The sequence below is a fragment of the Pygocentrus nattereri genome, chromosome 24 (genome assembly GCF_015220715.1).
Source record: "Pygocentrus nattereri isolate fPygNat1 chromosome 24, fPygNat1.pri, whole genome shotgun sequence".
NCBI lineage: Eukaryota > Metazoa > Chordata > Actinopteri > Characiformes > Serrasalmidae > Pygocentrus > Pygocentrus nattereri.
The window spans coordinates 29427658-29448651 of NC_051234.1; the positions used below are offsets into that span (position 1 = coordinate 29427658).

Sequence of the window (20994 nt, forward strand, 5' to 3'; positions counted from 1 at the left end):
TTGATAATTGTGAGATAGTATCTTATTATCATGAGACACTAACTGCGCTCACAAATTGTGAGATAGTATTTTTTAATTTTGAGTTATTAAGCTATTTATGGGATAGTATGTCATAATTAAGAGAAACTATGATCTCTCATAATTATGCTAAACTTATTATCAGTAACAAGTCCTAATTATTAGCATTAGTCATAACCAATTATTATAACTTGCTAAATATTTATTTTCATGTGGTTGACACACATCTGGTGGACAAAGATTTTATCTTTAACATGTATATTAATTTAATTTTATATATTAACGTATATTAATGTTTTTAATAGCTTATGATCTGTTCATTTAATGCAATGTTGCATTTTGAATGGTTTTAGTATTTGCCTGGTGTCTTTAGTGCAGAAGTCCAAAAAGTCCATGAGGTGATGCTTTAATTTTCTGGATTGTTATCTTGTGATAATGGGTTAATTATCTAGTGATCTCAAAATAACAAGCTTGTTATCAGCAAAAGTTATTATCATGAGACAACTTTAAACGTTTATTATCGTGAGATAACAAGATAACTCGTTATTTCAAGATAACTATAACAACAAAAGTTGTTGTCTTGAGAACTGTTATCTTGAGACCACAAAATAGCATATTATCTCAAGATAACCACTTTTGTTGTTTTATCGTGAGTTATCAGGATAACCTAGCTTGTTATTTCAGGAAAATAACTTGTTATCTCAAGATAACAATCAAGAAAATGAAAAGGACCTAATGGACTACCTTTCTGGACTTCCGTACTTTAGACATAATCGCTGAACCCTGAACTGTGACTGACCTAATGGCATGTGGCTTTAGCTTTTTATGGACTAAATTGCTCAAAGGGGAATTAAAAAAAAATCATTAGGATGTAAATAAAGTCATTCAGAGTGGTCTGGTGTGAAACGCTCTGTTCTAGAGAAACTTCCCAAGTCAGAATTGTTCACAGTGGTGGTGATAGGAACCAGACGTCCACCTCTAAAAGCTCCCTCACAGAAAGTTATTACACAAAACGGTTATGAATATTCCTCCTAATGCCCAGGACATTGCTTTACAATGGTTTTGGAATCCAATTATGGATTAAAACACATTTTTCAACTGACTTATGGTGAAGAGGTGCATGCAGGCCATTATAAGGCAAAATAGTCACCAAACAAAAACGTGTTGTCCAGATTTACCACTAATTTAATTAAAATAAACTAATTTGAACCAGATTGCGTAGGCATGACGAGCATAGACACGGACACTAAAATGCCCACGTGCACATCTATGCTGACCACTGTATATTTACGGCTCAACCAAAGTGTGCATGTACTCAGAAGAAACACTCCAGGTAACAGAGAAGCAGCACTCATTTTCCTTTCAGATGATAATACGAGTTCTTTTCACTTGGGTTTTCCCTCCCATGTTATCAGCTTCATTCATCCACAGTGCAGCCCGTTTGCATAAATTCTCAGCCGAATTGCTGTGACGTTGTACGTTCTCTCGTGGGCTGGCTGGGCCTTCGCTAGCTATTTTGCACCCAGCAGCCCGACTCTAGCCTCAGGCTTGTGTGGGCTGAAATAGGCCTCCACTCCCTCCCTTCCGTACCTCCACCGCCCACCCGTCCTCTTTACACTGCCCTCTGGAAAGAGGAGAAAATTATACAGCAACTCCCTTCTCCCTTGTCACCACACCTAACGCTGTGTTGGATGTGAGCTTGTTCGACTGACTTGTCATCTTCAGAGTCGAGACAAGCTGACAGTTGGACAGACGCTACACTCAAGTGGCTCAGGAATACAAGTCTGATCACGTCTGATTAACGTCCTCCTTCATAGGGACAGAAGTGTCCCAGTGGAGGAGACAAGGCTGCCTGGAGTGGGATGTTGAGTGACCGTTTGTGTCTGTGGTTGAGGGTGGGTGCTTCGTGCTTTTCCTCATTTATTATTCATCCATGTGTATTTAGAGTGAAGGTGGTGAGCGAGTCTGCATGTTTGCATGAGTGTGTGAGTGTGTGTGTGTGTGTGTGTGTGTGTGTGTGTGTGATTATTGTTTCATGGTGGTCACAAACTGAGCTAAACAGCCACACTGATTCATGCCGAGGGTGTTTACATTCGTCTCTCTCTCTGAGTGCCGCAATATGCTCTTAAACTCTCTGTATGTCTGACTCACTAAAAGCCATTAAACATTCAGACCTCTTAGCTTCTCTGTCTCGAATACCGATATATAGTATGTACCCACCTCTCAGGGGGTCTTCAGTGTCTTGCTCTTGAAGGGCCATGTTAACATAATGGAGTGTGTCGAGTGAAAAAATTATTACTTTATTAGGTTTGCTTTAGTATCACTTAGAGCTCTTTAGCAAAAGGCAGAGATGTGAACGAAGGCAAATGTAAAGCTGAGCTAGCTTATTCACTTCACTCAGACTAACCTAGCAAGTGTTCTTCACTCCACCTAAACTAAAAGAAAAATTCACTCATGGTAAACGATTCTGACGCCACACTGGACTTTAAAAAAAAAAAAAAAGACTTAAAATGAGCTTGAAATTTTACTTCACTCAGACTAAACTAGTAATTTTACTTCACTCAGACTAAACTAGGAAGTTTTCCCACTTAAACTAAACTGTTGGAAAGTTTACTTCACTCAAGCATAGCTTCCAAGTGTCCAGCGATCCAGCTGAATTGGGAAATTTCACTGAACTCAAACTAAACTAGTAGGTTTTCTAACTTAAACTAAACTGTCTGCAAGCGTTTTTTGAAAATGCTTTACATTGTGTGTAAATTTCCAAAAGACTGAAAATGACTTGGGGAAAAAACATTCTGGTTCCATTGACTTACATTAAAAGTTAAGTAGGGGTTTCCTTCTCCTGTAAAGTTACCATTTTGGAGATACGAGGTCTCGTTCAGCTCTTCACTCCTAAGCTTTAAATTACATTTAGGGCATCATACGCCTTCAAATAGGGGGATAATTATTTATTATCACCCACCCCTAATTCTTCAGTGATGTGAAGCTGAAGTCAGATGTTCACCAGCTTCTTGTTAAAATTTTCCTGTTCCACCTTGAATGGAGCAGCAGTTACATTCTGGCATGACTGTTTAAGGTGGAATGGGAAATTTAGCTAACTACCAAGACATTGGCATGCTATTATCGATTTTTTAATACTTGTTACGAAGAAAAGGGCCATAATACGTTAAAACAACATTAAACTAAGATAAAACAGTGGTTATTATTGTGACGTGGCAGCAGGACACAGACGCATGCAGATCCTAAACAGTGGATTTTAATATATAGATAGGGCACAGGCAAATACGTGGTCGAAAAGGAGTCCAAGAGTCGATACACAGATTCAATAACACCGGCGACAGTCACAAGGGGCGAAGACAAAGAAACGAACAAACGGTTAATCCAAGCAGGGGTCAAACAGGGAAACAAGGCAGTCCAGAATATGGCTCGGAATGCTCTCATAGACGCAATACTTCGCACTATGCCTATGATAAGCCATGGCTTAATTACTAGACCAAACCCTATTCACCTGACCAACACAGGTGAATCTTATTAGAATTCAGGGGAACGTGAACGCTGATAGGTATGTGAGTCAGAGAACAGAACGTGCACAGAATCCTGGGAATTGGAGTCTGGATGGGAGTTCTCTGGATGTGTGACAATTATCATTTATAACAGAGACAATATTCAATTTTGTGGGTTTCTTTGGTCACTTGTTCAGCCATCTTGACTTTTTTTTTCTAAGGTTTAAGCGCTAGGGGCAAGGGCTGAAATGGGATTGGGCCTTACTCTCTCCTTCTCTATGTATATATATGTACGTATACATATATATATATATATATATATATATATATATATATATACACAGCTCAACACATCCTAGATCTGAATGAATGAAATATTCTATTGAATTCTTTGTTCTGTACAGTTGAATGTGCTGACAACAAAATCACAAAAATCATCAATGGAAATCAAATTTATTAACCAATGGAGGCCTGGATTTGGAGTCACACACAGAATTAAAGTGGAAAAACACACGACAGGCTGATCCAACTTTGATGTAATGTCCTTAAAACAAATTGATGTCCCAGATGTGCTCAATCGGATTCAGGTCTGGGGAACGGGCGGGCCAGTCCATAGCTTCAATGCCTTCATCTTGCAGGAACTGCTGACACACTTGTCCTGCATTAGGAGGAACCCGGGGCCAACCACACCAGCATATGGTCTCACAAGGGGTCTGAGGATCTCATCTTGGTACCTAATGGCAGTCAGGCTACCTCTGGCGAGCACATGGAGGGCTGTGCGGCCCTCCAAAGAAATGCCCCCCCACACCATTACTGACCCACTGCCAAACCGGTCATGCTGAAGGATGTTGCAGGCAGCAGATCGCTCTCCACGGCGTCTCCAGACTCTGTCACGTCTGTCACATGTGCTCAGTGTGAACCTGCTTTCATCTGTGAAGATCACAGGGTGCCAGTGGAGAATTTGCCAATCCTGGTGTTCTCTGGCAAATGCCAAGCGTCCTGCACAGTGTTGGGCTGTGAGCACAACCCCCATCTGTGGACGTCGGGCCCTCATACCATCCTCATGGAGTCAGTTTCTAACCGTTTGTGCAGACATATGCACATTTGTGGCCTGCAGGAGGTCATTTTGCAGGGCTCTGGCAGTGCTCCTCCTGTTCCTCCTTGCACAAAGGCGGAGGTAGCAGTCCTGCTGCTGGGTTGTTGCCCTCCTATGGCCTCCTCCACGTCTCCTGGTGTACTGGCCTGTCTCCTGGTAGCGCCTCCAGCCTCCAGACACTACGCTGACAGACACAGCAAACCTTCTTGCCACAGCTCCCATTGATGTGCTGTCCTGGATGAGCTGCACTACCTGAGCCACTTGTGTGGGTTGTAGAGTCCGTCTCCTGCTACCACGAGTGTGAAAGACCACCAACATTCAAAAGTGACCAAAAAATCAGCCAGAAAGCAGAAAGGTACTGAGAAGTGGTCTGTGGACCCACCTGCAGAACCACTCCTTTATTGAGTGTGTCTTGTTAATAGCCAATAATTTCCACCTGTTGTTTATTCCATTTGCACAACAGCTGTGAAATTGATTGTCAATCAGTGTTGCTTCCTAAGTGGACAGTTTGATTTCACAGAAGTTTGATTTACTTGGAGTTATATTGTGTTGTTTAAGTGTTCCCTTTATTTTTTTGAGCAGTGTATATATATATATATATATATATATATATATATATATATATATATATATATATATATATATATATGTGTGTGTGTGTGTGTGTGTGTGTGTGTGTGTGTGTGTGTGTGTGTGTGTGTATATGTAGATATATGTAAATATAGATATATATGCGCATATATTTGCTGCAAGCACTGATGTTATCCTGTAAGTTCATATAATGCACCATTTGCCTGCCAAGTCTGCTGTTGCAGATATAATGGTAGCTATTTATGGAATATCCTGTGTGGGAAGCAAATGTGTTGTTGCTGATGCTATTATCAAGCCTACACAGTAATGCTAGAGCCACAAACATGTGTATGTGCTGTATTCTTAGCCCCCAGCCACTGACCATCCCTCAGCAGTATAGCATATGGAAGCAGAGTACAAATGAGACACCGATGTTGACGATGATGGTGAAAAATGATGACAAGCTCCCTGGTGTAGTGTGACTGCAGCTAATGAGAGGCAGATCACAGTGTATCAGTGACTCTTAGGTGAAAGCATGCACTGCCTGTATAAACAGAACTAAGCATGTGTGCACTGTACTTTCATCTGCAGTACACATTGCATGTATACTACTAATTTAATCCAGTTCAGTACTAAATACAGAGCACCAGCAGAGTTGTCTTCTCTCAGTGGAAGGATGGCAGATCTGAAGCTTGATTTTCTCTCAAAGAGGAAAGCTTTAAGTACTGTTTATCTGATGGGTACAGTTGGTGATCTACCAGGCCTTGCACGGATCTTAGGATTCCAATTTTGTTTTTCACTCTTTTTCCACTTGACTTTATCCTTCCTTATGCAAGTGGATTATGTTACATCTAATCTCCTCAGAAAAACCTCCTAAAAATTAATAACTTGCTTAATGGCACTTAATGGTATTTTTGACTGGAAATGAAATAAATGAATAGTGGCCTCTGCAGTGTACAAATAGAAAACAGTAAAATGCATTAGAATAAAAGTCAAAACCAAGAGTCAAAATCAAAATACAGATAAAAATGAAAATGAATGGTTTTAAAAGATGAGGTCAACAAAGCAGGAGGTCACCTGATGAAATGTTAGAAGAATAAGACCAACAGGTAGAATCAGGTGAGCTTCTACTTGCTTGGAGTGAAAACCTGCAGCCACACCAGTTCTTTGTGGAGAAGATTGGACACCCCTGCTGTAGAGTTTTGTATATCTACTTAGACATTGGCTGTGTTTACATGCGAAGATTTTTGCCGTTCCAATTGAACACATTCCGATTATGGATTAAGACTGAGGTGTTTATGCTCACTCTACTCAACAATCTGATGGAAAATCTCTGTTTACATGCTCACTACAAGTCATCCGATCCAAAATTATACACATGTGTAGAGAACCTCTTAGTGTAGACATTACCATAACAACGTGCATCACGCGAGGTCCAGTCAGAGTGAGATGAGCAGCAGTGAGCAGTGATTGTGTCTTTAACTGCTTTAAAATGACGTCAGACTCAGGAAAACGTCCTTCACGTGTCCTTATTAAAGAAGGCCGAGAGGAAGACGTCGTGTTCTGAGACACATAAGCTGGACGTCCGTCCCACCGCCGTCTTTTAAAGATCAGAGCATAAACTTCGTCTCCTCTGCAGACCAGTTTCTGCTCCGCTGTGTTGAACAGTATAAACGTCCACTATGACGCGACGCACATGCGCAGAACGTACGTAAACTTTCCGATAGGGAATGTAAACAGATACAGGCATTTACAGGATTACTAACCTCGTTCAGTCGGATAGAAACTGTGTTCTGAATGTGCTCAATCGGACTAGACTATTCCAGTTGAGGTGTTTACATGGACGTATTCTATTCGGATTAAGCTATTAGTCAGATTATTAACAGATCATTAGGCTGCATGTGAACGTGGCTAATGATACTACCAAACCAGACGGATATTAAAAAGGTGAGCGCAGGCTCTGTTGCATTTAAATAAAACTGTAACATCCCTTGAAAATCAAAACATCTTGAGTTGCCTCAAAGAATAATATTGCCTCAGAAAGAACAATATTACTTCAGAAAGACTGTTGTCTCAGAAAATGTAACCCAATTTGAATAATTTTGAATAATTACATGAAAAACATGTTCGCTGTTGCCGTAGATGCAGTTCTCCTAATTGCTCAGTCTAAAAATGCTTTCTGATAGATGAGAAAAAGCAGTGGCAGATAAAGTCTTTATGTATTTTTGTCTTTCAGGGAAGATCAGCAGGAACTGTACGGATGATGGATGGTCAGTGGTGTACCCCAGTGTTCGTACCGAGTGCTATTCTGAGTACAAGCCCGACAAGGTTAGTGGGAGAGCGATGGGACATATGCCATTGGGAACACTGAATTTTCATGAGGAATATTTTGGTTCTCACCAGACAGGCACACTTTTAGCTGGGACATGTGTTCATCGTCTGGCCTGTGACAGATAGTGTGGATAAGAGAAGGTAATGAAATTAGTGCACAAACTCATGCAGGAAGGATCCGTTTTGACTGATAGGTGGCCCCTGTCATCTGCAGTGAGTACTGCACTGACTAAAGGATCGCTGTGTCTGGAGCCTCGGGGCTCTTGAACATCTCTGTCCAAACCACTCAGCTCCCTCGCCTGGTCCTCTGCCAGCTGAGGCTGCTTTTGGGTGTGTGTGTGTGTGTGTGTGTGGTGAGTGAGTGAGACAGAAGAGCGAAGAAAGCGTTTGAAAAGTGTGAGATCCTAGACTATTTTGATGGGCTTCCCATCAAGTTGCAGCTCATATTATGTTTCTCCTTAAAAAAGGCAGCCAGACTGAGGACAAAATGATTTTGCACTGTAGAAAGGAGAAAAGAAGCATCAGGAGCCAAAAAATACATGATAACAGACTTAAAGAGCAAAAAGAGATTCATTCTCATCCGTAAGAACACACTCAGCCTAAAAGGAGAAGCGAGTGTTCAGCTTGCTTATACTGAAACCTATCAGGCCTTATTAGAACCGACCAGTTTCTCTGGTCATGAAGCTGCTTCTTTCTTTCATATATATATATTTTTTCATATTTTCTAATTGGGCATTAAATGTGTGGTTTTATCTTGTGGCTGTTGCTGGTGCAGCTGTGGAGTATTGGGTAAATCAGAAAGATAGAAACAAGCCACTGACCTGGAAAGGTGGGGCACTTTGCAGGAAGTGAACCATGAGGAAATGTGATGTCATGCAAAGCATCAGAGAGAAGGTTCAAGCAGTGGGACTTAGCTGATTGATTTAGACAGCGGGCCGTGTATACTTAACAAGTAGATGCACAATATCTCACAAAAGTGAGTACACCCCTCACATTTCTGCAAATATTTTATTCTATCTTTTCATGTGACGACATTGTAGAAATGAAACTCGGATATAACTTAAAGTGGTCAGTGTGCAGCTTGTATAGCAGTGCAGATTTACTGTCCTCTGAAAAGAACTCAACACACAGTCATTAATGTCTAAATAGCTAGCAACACAAATGAGTCCACCTCACAGTGAACATGTCCAAATTATGTTGTTGTCCCTCCCTGGTATCATGTGACTGGTTAGAGTTAGAAGGTTCCAGGTGTGAATGGGGAGCAGGGATGTTAAATTTGGTGTTTTGGGTACAATTCACTCATACTGGCCACTGGATATTCAACATGGAACCTCATGGCAAAGAACTCTCTGAGGATGTGAAACACGGCCTAGGCTATAAGAAGATTGATGGCACCCTAAAACTGAGCTAAATATATATCATACAGTGGTTTTCCAGGACAGGTTCCACTCGGAACAGGTCTCGCCAGGGTCGACCAAAGAAGTTGTCCATTACTTGTCCAGCTTCATATCCAGGGGTTGGCTTCAGAAAATATGTGCATGAGTGTTGCCAGCATTGCTGCAGAGGTTGAAGAAGTGGGAGGTCAGCCTGTCAGTGCTCCAACCATATGCTGCACAATGCATCAACTCGGTCTGCATGGCCGTCCCAGAAGGAAACCACTTCTGAAGCTGACGAACAAGAAAGCCTGGATACTGTTATCTGAACATGAGCAGTCCAAGAACATGGAGTACTGGAACCATGTCCTGTGGTCTGACGAGACCATGATAAACTTGTTTGGCTCAGGTGGTGTCCAGCATGTGTGGTGGTGCCCTGGTGAGGAGTACCAAGACAACTGTCTCTTGCCTACGGTCAAGCATGATGGTGGTAGCATCATGGTCTGGGGCTGTATGCATGCTGCCGGCAATGAGGAGCTGCGGTTCATTGAGGGAAACTGTGACATTCTGAAACAGAGCATGATGCAGTCCCTTCGGAAAGCCGCCTCGCCTTTGTCCCCCTCTTTTTAACATTCTTTGCCTGTTATTGTAAAATGCCTGATACCCTTTCCTTTGTGAAAAATGTAACAAAAGAAATGGCCAGAAAACTTCCCCAAATATAAATCACCCACTGTCCCATCCCCACCTCAGCTAGCTTAGAGACCCTCCCTGAGGCATGTTGCAGTCATGGTATAGAACATAAAATGTATTACGATTTCTGATTCACATTGACTTTTCTGATTGCTACTTTCCTCATATACTCTCAAAAAAGGTATGAAACTGTCTCTGAAGCCTCAAGGGTACGTCTCAGTACCTTTAATCAGGGAACATAAGTGAACCATAATCCACTGAAATGATGTTTTCTAAGCTGCACTGGACTCCACACACACCCCGTCTTGCCTTCAGGCTTTTATTTTACTGCTCCGTTTTAAACATTAGGATATACAAACTTTTCACCTGGAAAAACTTCTTAAAGGTTCACAATCCGACCTTAAAACCACTGCTGTACCTTTGAGAGAACATTTACACTGTTTGTACCTTGATGAACAAAAAACATGCCTGCACGGAACCTTCATTTCGAACAGCTCGGGTGCAGAGCTCAAGGGAAAATCGGAAGACATTACATCTCTAAAGCATATTGTTAGGATACCAAGCAAAGTTAGAACCTATAACCCAGCAGTTAGAACTGTGTAACTATCAACGGCCACCTCCACAATCCCTTTTGTAACTGTAACCTTATTCATAACATACTAGCAGGGCCTGTTATTGCTTAAAATATTACCACTGTGTTTTGTTTTCATATCCCTGGTGCAATATTTTATTATAAAAAATATCAGCTTAACCTCCTGGCTTTGATCTGAACATCTCTACTGAAAAAATCTTTGGATGCTATTCGGGGGAGTGAGGCAGAAAAGGTTAGTTTCATGTTGGAGTTATTAACATAAGTCAAGCAGACTGCTACAGAGTTTCTGTTATTCACACAAGAACTGTAGTCACTTATATAACTCAAAAGACGTCTAAAAGGGAGGTTAAAGACTCATAAAGGATCATAAAGAACAGGCTCAAACGCTTGCTCTTTATCTGATCCAGGAGAAGAAGCGCAGCCTCTCATTTACACTAAAAAGCTCTTATCTGGGGAGCTAATTTAGTGCAAGGCGGTTCTCATGGAACAGCGATCCTCGGCAAAACCATAATTATCTTCCGACATGAAGCGGTAGATGCTGTTCAGATGTTCCACGTGCTTTTGTGTGACAAGTTTGGGTTTGAACGTCTAGGGACTCAGCGTTGAGGGCAAACTCCTCTCACGCTTGAGTAATCCGCTCGCCTGGATTCAGTGGCTTGTCAGCGCTGCTGGAGATGATCCCGGGGATCGGATCAGACACCTAGACCGCACTCAGCGGTGAGACGAAAACTGCACGAAGGAGCTGCTTCTCTGAAGCAGTCGTGAAACCGCACAAACCCGAGGGTGCGGGAAGACACAGACTCGTGCCCTGAGGAGGATGATTCAACTCAGCTGTAAATGGGTTTAATTTAAAGCTTCCCTTGGAGTAAAAATGGCATACGACTAATCATTGACTCGCCCCTTCGCTGCAGCCCCTGAATAATGTAAGTGCTAAAAATGTTACTAGGAAGGAGAGGCCTGTCGTAAGGATTTAGGTTTGGATTCTGTGGGACATCTTGTTTGCCCTGTTAATTAGCAGCACCACCTCCACCTCATCCCAAAAATGCTCAGTAGGGTTGAGATCTAGGGACCGTGCAGTCATGATATATGGCTGTATCATGGTGCATTATCATGCTGGAAGTGTCCATCTGAGAGGGGATCAACCATAGTCAAGAGATTAACTTAGTCAGCAATACATTGACAGCCCTGATTTACCTGTAGTTTGAAAAAACCGTACTCACTCATTTATTTCTTTACTGCGAACCATAGCAAGACACTAGTATTTCCACACTTGGGCCTTTCCTTTAAACACAGGTGACATTCCAGCAATCTGCCACGAGAAGCTGTGAGATACTGTGATTTTACCACGGGGAAGGGTGTTTTTAGGCATGGCGCAAAGCAGAGTGCCTAAAGCTCCTTTCCCCAAGATAAAATCGCAGTAACACACGGTCTCAAGTGACTTATTGCTTTTATAAAATGACGACCAACATGAACTATGATAAAATACGCACTTTTTCAGAAAGTAATTTAACTTATTATTAATAACAATCGACATAAAACAAGTATTCCACCAAGAATTACAGTTCCTTTAGAATATGGTATCGTTACCAAGCAACCATGGACCACTGAAAGAGGAGAATAACATTTGGTCACTCATCGCTGTATATTGTGGTCATTTCATTAACTTTTTAACTTTTTGTTGTGTCACAATGAGCATATGATAAAACAAAACTGTTTAATACGGTAATCTTCACTTTATAAGAACTTTTTGGGCACCAAATTACTACAGTGAGTCATGTTCAGCACCAATCCAACAGCGCCCACACGCTGGGGCCAAATCTCAAACAGCTCCCTGCTCCCTACATAGCTAGTGCACTACATAGGAATTTAACTACCCGGTTCCTGCTCCAATACAGTGAATAATATAGCTAAAAATAGTCATTTGGGATTCAGCCACACCCTCTCTCGATAAATGATGCACTATTTGGCTGTAGAGGCTAGAATTTCTTAACGTCCATAGCTAGCACACTGTTTAGGGAGTACAGAGCTGCTTGGAATTCAATATGGGTTTAATATGATGCCGGCCCACCCTTTGCAGCTATAACAGCTTCAGCTCTTCTGGGAAGGCTTTCGACAAGGGTTAGGAGTGTGTTTATGGGAATGTTTGACCGTTCTTCCAGAAGCACATTTGTGAGGTCAGACACTGATTTTGGACGAGAAGGCCTGGCTCACAGTCTCCGCTCTAATTCATCCCAAAGGTGTTCTGTCGGGTGGAGGTCAGGACTCTGTGCAGGCCAGTCAAGTTCTTCCACACCAAACTGGCTCATCCGTGTCTTTATGGACCTGCTTTGTGCACTGGTGCGCAGTCATGCTGGAACAGGAAGGGGCCGTCCCCAAACTGTTCCCCCAAAGTTGGGAGTATGAAATTGTCCAAAATCTCTTGGTGCTGAACATTAAGAGTTCCTTTCACTGGAACAAAGGGGCCCAACTCCTGAAAATCAAGCCCACACCATGATCCCCCCTCCACCAAACTTTACACTTGGCACAGTGCAGTCAGACAATCGGCAACTGCCAAACCCAGACTCGCCTATCGGATTTCCAGATGGAGAAGCGTGATTGGTCACTCCAGAGAACACGTCTCCACTGCTCTAGAGTCCAGTGGCGCCACTTTACACCACTGTATTCCACACTTTGCGTTGCGTTTGGTGATGTAAGGCTTGGAAGCAGCTGTTTGGCCATGGAAACCCATTCCACCAAGCTGTTTTTGAGCTGATCTGGAGGCCACATGAAGTTTGGAGGTCTGTAGTGATTGACTCTGCAGAAAGTTGGTGACCTCTGTGCACTATGACCCTCAGCATCTGCTGACCCTGGTCTGTCATTTTACATGGCCGACCACTCTGTGGCTGAGTTGCTGTCATTCCCAATCGATTCCACTTTGTTATAATCCCACTGACCTGACTGTGGAATATTTAGTAGTGCAGAAATTTCATGACTGGACTTGTTGCACAGAGACGTCCTATCACGGTACCACGCTCAACTTATGTCATAAATTGAAAAACGACATGGAGATACAAGGTTTTTTTCAGACAGCAGAGATATATTTATGCAACGTTCACATAACAAGCCTCGTTGCTCAAATCTGATTTTTTGGTGAAATCCGATCTCTCTGACTTGATGGTTCAAGCTCATTTAGGTAAGTTACTCAAATCTGTCATTAATGTAAACGAACTGCATCACTGCATCATCAGCACAAACTAACGAGCAGAACGAGCTTCGCTGAGATCATTAACTCTGATCAGCTCTCAGCTTCATTATTAGAGCCAGACGGAGGAGAAAAAGGTGAGATGAGCTGCTTTTCCACCGTTTACAGGCTTTAACTTCTGTTTGGCGCTGCTGCCATGGTAACGCTGAATGATGGAGCACGCGCAGTGGAGGAAAAAGCACAAGAATACCGATTCCGTCACATTAAGGTCACATGGCCACGAATCGGATATATATCCGATCTAGGACCACATACAAAAGTGTCTCGAGTCGGATTTGAAAAGATCAGATTTGCCCTGAAAACATCAGATCTGAGATCTGATCACATTAGGGCAAAAAAATAGGATTTGTGCCACTTTAACCTTGCAATGTGAATGTAGCTTTGAATAAATACAAGAGAGAAGCAGTTTCAGAAGAACTTCCTAACAAAGGTGAACAGAAATATTTTGTTTTGTGTGTATTAATACCCCTGGTGGTGTGCTTTGTGTTTGCTTGGTGTTCTGTCTTGCTTGTTTTCTACACATCTCTGTCTGTGGTTTTCTTTGTGTCATTATTTTGTTCAGTAGTGTTCAGTTTTTGTTTTCTCACCTTTGTGGATACCTGTATTGTTATGGATTTTTAATAAAAACCAAGCACCTTCCATCTTCATCCTGCTTCTTCATCTTCCTCAACATTGCATATCGCTGCTGTTGGAAAGAAAACCTCATATCTGCATTTTTGACATTTTTCTGTTTTTTACATAATTTGAAAATGTGTGTTATTCTGTACATTGTGTGTAAATTTCATGAAGAACGGTCCAGAAGAAATATCCCAAAATTACTTGGAAAGACGTCTGGTTCCATTGACTTACATTAAAAGTGAAGTATGCTTTTTCCCTCTCCTGTAAAGTTACTATTTTGGAGATACGAGGTTTTCTTCCGACAACATGTAACCATGAACCCTCAACAAACTCTTTGCTTGATTCTTGGTTCTTCAGTTTGACAGAGAATGTGTTGTGTATAGCTGTATGTAGTACCTTTACACAGTTCTTCTATTAATGCTTGTTTTAATGTCTGTTAATCACCTTAGTTTTATGATGATTCCTTAGTCTTTTTTTGTATCTTGATTATATGATGTCAGTACATGTGTTTTGTTACTACCCAACTCTGCCTATATCTTTGTGTTAAAGGCTCTTTCAGTCACAACGCTTCAGTGCAGTCAGGACCAAAGAAAGTGGAACAGTTTTTAAGTGTTTTAGGTGGAAGGTAGAGCTGGGCGATATGAACATCACGATAAATGTCAAATCGTTATTTCTTTCAAGTTTGAAGGCTGATTTTTGCTCCCGAGTGGTTGTGTTTTTAAACTATCCTGCTCAGAACACGACAGACACTCACCAAATATTTCACAAATCTGTCTTTGGATAGTGGGAGAAAGGTTCAGGTCTGATGTTTTTACCAGATGGAAAAGAACTGCTGCAAATTTTGTAATAAAGAAGAGTTCCTCAACGATGTCAGCTTAGTATGAGCCACAAACATTAGCTGGCTCGGTATGTCAGTGAGGGATCACACCGCCTTACTGCCATCACTCCTACCACATCCAAGTCAAATACCCCATCGCAGGCATTTGGGCTTCTCTACACTGTCGTGGTAGAATAATCTGACGCTCGCTGTGTAAAAGCATTAACTGCAGTATGATTTTCTCACACCAGACAAAGAGAGTCCTCCTTTTAGGTACGTTTAAACTGAAATCTGTGCTTTTTGTCTTGTTTGATCTACAGTAGCATGAATTCGCCGCACTGTGCAAGTGACAGAGTGCTTCTTTAGGTTAGCCAGCTGCTAGAAACAGCTAGCCTGGGAAACTGGCATTCTCCCACTCTCCAGTGCCACTCATGCAGGATCTTCAGTTTGCTTTCGTTTAAATCCGGGCTGTAACTTTCATGGACCCACTTCTTTCTTTCACTTTTGTTGTTTGAGAATGCACTAATACTAAAATATGACTGAGCGCCACTGATCTCGTCACTCATGCTTGGTCACAGGAGAACAGATCACCTGTTGTTCCACTCAAACAGAGAATGTACAATTTCGCATTTCAGACGTTTCCAAAGTATATTTGGTGACTCATTTTGCCCCCTGCACCCCCCCCCCCCCCCCCCCCCAATCATGTCAAAAAAAGTGCACCCCCTTGTGGCTACAGCAGAATAATGTCGCTATAGCGGTAGAAAACACCGCCAGGGCTGTCGCTAGAACGTGGCAGCATGAGAATCGTCTATCATATCGAACATTTGTGGAACATTTCTTATATTTCTATCAAGGAAATTTATATTGCGACAATTATTGTTGTTGTTTTGTCACCCAGCCGTAGTGGAAGGTTATTTTAGAAAAGCTTTTGACGGCTCCCAGGTGGTGCAACACTCTTAAGTGTTGGCTCTATCATCATGAGATTGCAAGTTCGATCCCTGGTGATGATTCAGACATCCGTGGCCGGGAGTCCAAGAGGACACAGATGGCCTCGCTCTCTGGGTGGGTAGGATGCCTCCCCTCCACCCCTCCACCCCTTCTCCCGCATCACTAGTCAGCGCAGGCGTCTGTTAGCTGACGTAACAGATCTGCCAGTTGGTGATTTTCTCCGAGCGCGTTCGGCTGCCCTATGATGTTGAGTGAGCAGCAGTTTGAAAAGATGCAGTGGTGTTTCACAGGTCTCGGAGGAAGCCTGTGTTAGCCTCGTCCTCCTAGCGTTAGTAGTATTGTGTGATTGGTGGAGTCCTAACTAGTGGGTGGAATTGGAAACAACTGGATTGGGAAGAAAACTGGGGAAATTTTAAATAAAAAAAGGAAAGTTTTTGACCGTAAAATCCTTTTCCTTACGTCATAAATATGTTTTATGCACTACACTTTTTTTTTGTTAGAAGCAGCAATTTGTATAATGTTGGGGCTGCACCTATTGGCATTTCATTGTATATTGGGAGGAAATAGGAAAACAGTAGTCACTGACCCCACAACAAGAGCATTTTGTTTTATTTGCTCAAGCACTTAGAAACATTGTTGGTAGCTCCATGAAATAAAGCCCACGAGGTGCACTTTCGACCTCAATTAGATGCAGGACTGTTGTCAGTCTTGGGTTTTGGGACGCTGGCCAGATGGTTCTCTGATTCATACGTATGATTCGGGGGTGAAACAGGGCAGTGAGTTGTTTTTCTTTCTGTACCTGCGATGGGGGGAAATTAAACATCAGAGCAATTTCCTGATGAGAAGTGGTGGAGGCAGAGAGGGCAAAATCTGTGCCTCACAGGAATCCGCTCTTTGAAATTAGCGAAGATGACACAGAGTTCCCCTCCTGAGGGTTTGAGGGGAAGTGTGGGCTGACCTTGACCAAGGCTCATCTGCAGCCTCACTTCAGTTCTGAATGTGCACCAGACTAACCCAGCGTGTTTTCGTCTTCGAGCTATTACAGCAAAGTTTTGAATGCTGATCCTTTGAAACTGGTGTACTGGTTTTATTTTAGGGTCATTTTGGAAATAGGCTCATTTATTAGCCCCATTTGTCTTTCATGCATCATTATGGCAAGAAAAGATTGTCAAGAGGTGCCTTCAGATGCTCCCAAGACTGTGGAATATCATCCAGTAGGACTCAAAAAGCAGACAACAGAATTTTGTTGTTTAACCCCATAAAATCTCAGGTTTATGACACACTAAGGCTTATTATTCACTAACAACACTGTTTTAAATGAAGGTTTTGTGCAGGTACATTTTTCGTTCATCAAGGTACAAACAATGTAAATGTACCCTCTAAGGTATAACAGTGGTTTTAAGGTCCTATTGTGAACCTTAAATACATTTTTCCAGGTGAAAAGTACATACACTCTATTTCCAAAAGTATTCAGTTACCTGTTCAAATAATTGAATTCAGGGGTTCTAATTACTTCCATGGCCACAATTGTATAAAACCAAGCACCTAGGCCTGCAGACTGCTTCTCTAAACATTAGTGAAAGAATGGGTCACTCTCAGGAGCTCAGTGAATGGTTTCCATGGCCGAGCAACAATGATACCACGTGTGCAACTGTGGGATTATAACAAAGTGGAAGCGATTGGGAACGACAGCAACTCAGCCACAAAGTGGTTGGCCACGTAAAATGACAGAGCGGGGTCACCGGATGCTGAGGGTCATAGTGCACCGAGGTCATCAACTTTCTGCAGAGTAAATCACTACAGACCTCCAAACTTCATGTGGCCTTCAGATCAGCTCAAGAACAGCATAGAGAGCTTCATGGAATGGGTTTCCATGGCCGAGCAGCTGCATCCAAGCCTTACATCACCAAGCACAACGCAAAGCGTGGAATGCAGTGGTGTAAAGCGCCGCCACTGGACTCTAGAGCAGTGGAGACGTGTTCTCTGGAGTGACCAATCACACTTCTCCATCTGGCAATTCGATGGACAAGTCTGGGTTTGTAGGGTTTGTTGGGTTTTTGTAACGTTGGTCCCAGCTTTTTGCAGGTCATTCACTCGGTCCCCCCCGTGTGGTTCTAGGATTTCTGCTCATCGTTCTTGTGATCATTTTGACCCCACGGGCTGAGATCTTGCGTGGAGCCCCTGATTGAGGGACATTAGCAGTGGTCTTGTAGGTCTTCCATTTTCTGATTATTGCTCCCACAGTAGATTTCTTCACACCAAGCTGCTTGCCTGTTGCAGATTCAGTCTTCCCAGGTCTTCACCATAGTGGAGTTTGGAGTGTGACCGTTTGAGGTTGTGGGCAGGTGTCTTTTATACAGATAACGAGGTCAAACAGGTGCCATTAATACTGGTAATGAGTGGAGGACAGAGGAGCCTCTTAAAGAAGAAGTTACAGGTCTGTGACAGCCAGAAATCTTGCTTGTTTGTAGGTGACCAAATACTTATTTTCCACCATTATTTGCAAATAAATTCTTTAAAAATCAGACAATGTGATTTTCTGAATTTTTTTCCTCATTTTGTCTCTCATAGTTCAGGTCTACCTATGATGTCAGTTACAGGCCTCTCAGCTTTTTAAGTGGGAGAACTTGCACAATTGGTGACTGTCTAAATACTTTTTTTCTCCACTGTAGCTGCAAAGGGTGGGCCGACATCATATTGAACCCTATGGATTAAGAATGGGATGGCAATCAAGTTCATATGGGTGTGAAGGCAGACGAGCGCATACTTTTGGAAATATAGTGTATTTGTATCTTTTCATAATCTAATGTTTTAAAACAGAACATTAACATAAAAAAGCCTGCAGACGAGACGGGGTGTGTGGAGTCAATACACCAAAAAATATAATTTTAATGGATTATGGTACAGTTATGTTAAATGACTGATACGCAGATGAACCCTTGAGAGCCCACTCCAGTGACAAGAAGGGCACTGCCCCAGTGACAGTTTTGCACCTCTATTCCTGAGAGTGTACAGGGACTTCAATGCCAACTGGCTGAGCTGTTCTTATGATATAGAAGTATGTATTAAAACTTTGGGGCCCTGGCAAAGTAAGTGGTTACACCTCATAGGTTCACACTATTTTGATGGAAGGCCCTGTCAAAGTGCTGCTGACCTTTCACAGGACCCAGTCCTGTTTTAATGTCACCTTTTATATGAGGCTTTCCAGAAACTTTCCGTGGGCAACCCCAAAAACACATTCCAAAAAGGCTCCTTGATATCTCTCTGCCAACATATAAGTGTCTGTCTGAAAAAGGACATGAGCTGGCTTTCTCTCGAAACCTTTCCTGTGTTGTGCAAAGTGACTGGTTCCTGTCTCACGCCACCTCCCGCCGTAACTCAGTTAACCTTTAGGCCGTCACACCAAAGAATGTCCAAATATTTTAATTCTTTTTGAATTAACGTGGTCAAGCAGGAGATGGTGTTTTAGTTTTAACATGGTATGCGCTACAGTGGGTCACTGGCTGGAATGATAAGGGCCAAAGCTTCAGCGCTGGTCAATACTGTCATGCGTTATGCTGTTGTATGTCCACATGTCTGCTTCCAACACTGTGTAAGAACATCTGCATCTTATTAAAGCTCAAAAGCGAAGAGGACTAAGACAATGATATACAGTGAACAAGCCATTCCATAAAATTTAATGGGCAATGCATGGAATGCTGCTAATGTGGTGTCCAGATCTGGAATGCTGCCGGTGGTGTCTAAGGCCTGAAGAATGCTGTTTATGGAGGACGCTCCATCAAGCTCCTCTCCCACCACTCGTGCTCAGAGTTTCCCTGGTTATCAGCTCTGCATGTCATCATTGGGGCGGTAGACGTCTACTTCAGTAAACGCTCGACTGGTCAAAGGGGGTGAGAGGGTCATCTGTACTGTTTACGCCTGCCGGATCACTGCGAATGTTGTCCCCTTAGCACTTATTTATAACTCTGACGGAGACAGGGAGGAGAAGGTATTTCGAGGAATAAGCGTGTCTGATGTTTTCTAGGAACTGAAAATGAAAACACAACCTTATGTTCTTCTTGTTTTCCCAGCTGGTGTTCTACACCGTCGTGAAGACCCTGTACACGCTGGGCCACAGTCTCTCTCTCATCGCTCTCATCACTGGCAGTACCATCCTGTGTCTCTTCAGGTACAAAAAAAAGAGCCATCTGCCAGACAAAATGCACCCTCTCCCTCTCTGCTTTATGTAAGTCTCTGCTCTTGTGAATGGACAGCTGTGGCAGATATTAACTGTAATCATTACAGGTCTTGAGTTTTGGCAGTATTTTTGGAAACACCATAATTCAGAGTTTTTGACACTGAGTATAAACATTACGCTTGGCGTTCTATCTCATCTTGATAGTGTTTATATGACTGGGAGCCTGAAATATTCATATAAAAGCTGGGAGGTGAACAAATTGAGAATTGCTTAAGATTTTTTACTAGATTTCTCTTTTACGAGGGACTTGTTATCTGCAGAAAACATGAGTGTTTGTTGAATTTGTTCTCTGTATCTTGCAGAAAGCTACACTGCACAAGGAACTACATCCATCTGAATCTGTTCTTCTCCTTCATCCTGAGAGCTATTGCCGTGCTGATCAAGGATGCCATATTGTTTTCGCACAGTGAGAACATGAAATGCCATGAACAGCCCTCACTGGTGAGCAAAGGAAAGATGAAAATACCTGCCTTTACTCTAAATTGCGGCTGTTTCGGGGCTCTAATTGTCCTCTGCGTCAGTTTTTGTTGCATTATAGATACACCAAAATGGCCAATAAGTAACACCTTCTTGTGGTCAATATCAAAAACCAATAATTTAACTTTATTTTAAATAACAAACATTTTAAAACAAGTTCACACTTTAACACATATATGAGATGTGGTGAGGGTACGACAGGATGAAACTCTCAAGATGTATCATTGGCCAGTACATAGCCACAGCATTGCTAAATGTAGGCCTGTGACAGCCATAACTTTTTTTTATCTGACCATTAGATTAAATAGCATCTAAATAGTTGTGTTTAGTCATTAATCCTCTTTTTTGCATGCAGTTATTAAAGCACAAGCCTAAAATGACCATATTGATCTTCATTTCCAATTGTACATACTTAGAAACTTCTAAATGACAATATAAACAGCTTAAACAGCTTAAAACCAACATTACTCACATTTTCCCACT

The 20994-nt window shown here is 42.2% G+C and overlaps 1 protein-coding gene across 1 annotated transcript in view; it reads left to right on the forward strand.

Annotated features, from left to right (window-relative positions):
- vipr2 (vasoactive intestinal peptide receptor 2) overlaps positions 1-20994 on the forward strand; it is a 65636-nt gene that overhangs the window by 26012 nt on the left and 18630 nt on the right. The window contains exons 4-6 of the mRNA XM_017710412.2: positions 7424-7515; positions 19868-19965; positions 20337-20475. Coding sequence (XP_017565901.1) covers positions 7424-7515; positions 19868-19965; positions 20337-20475 — 329 coding nt within the window. The remainder of the gene's footprint in view (positions 1-7423; positions 7516-19867; positions 19966-20336; positions 20476-20994) is intronic.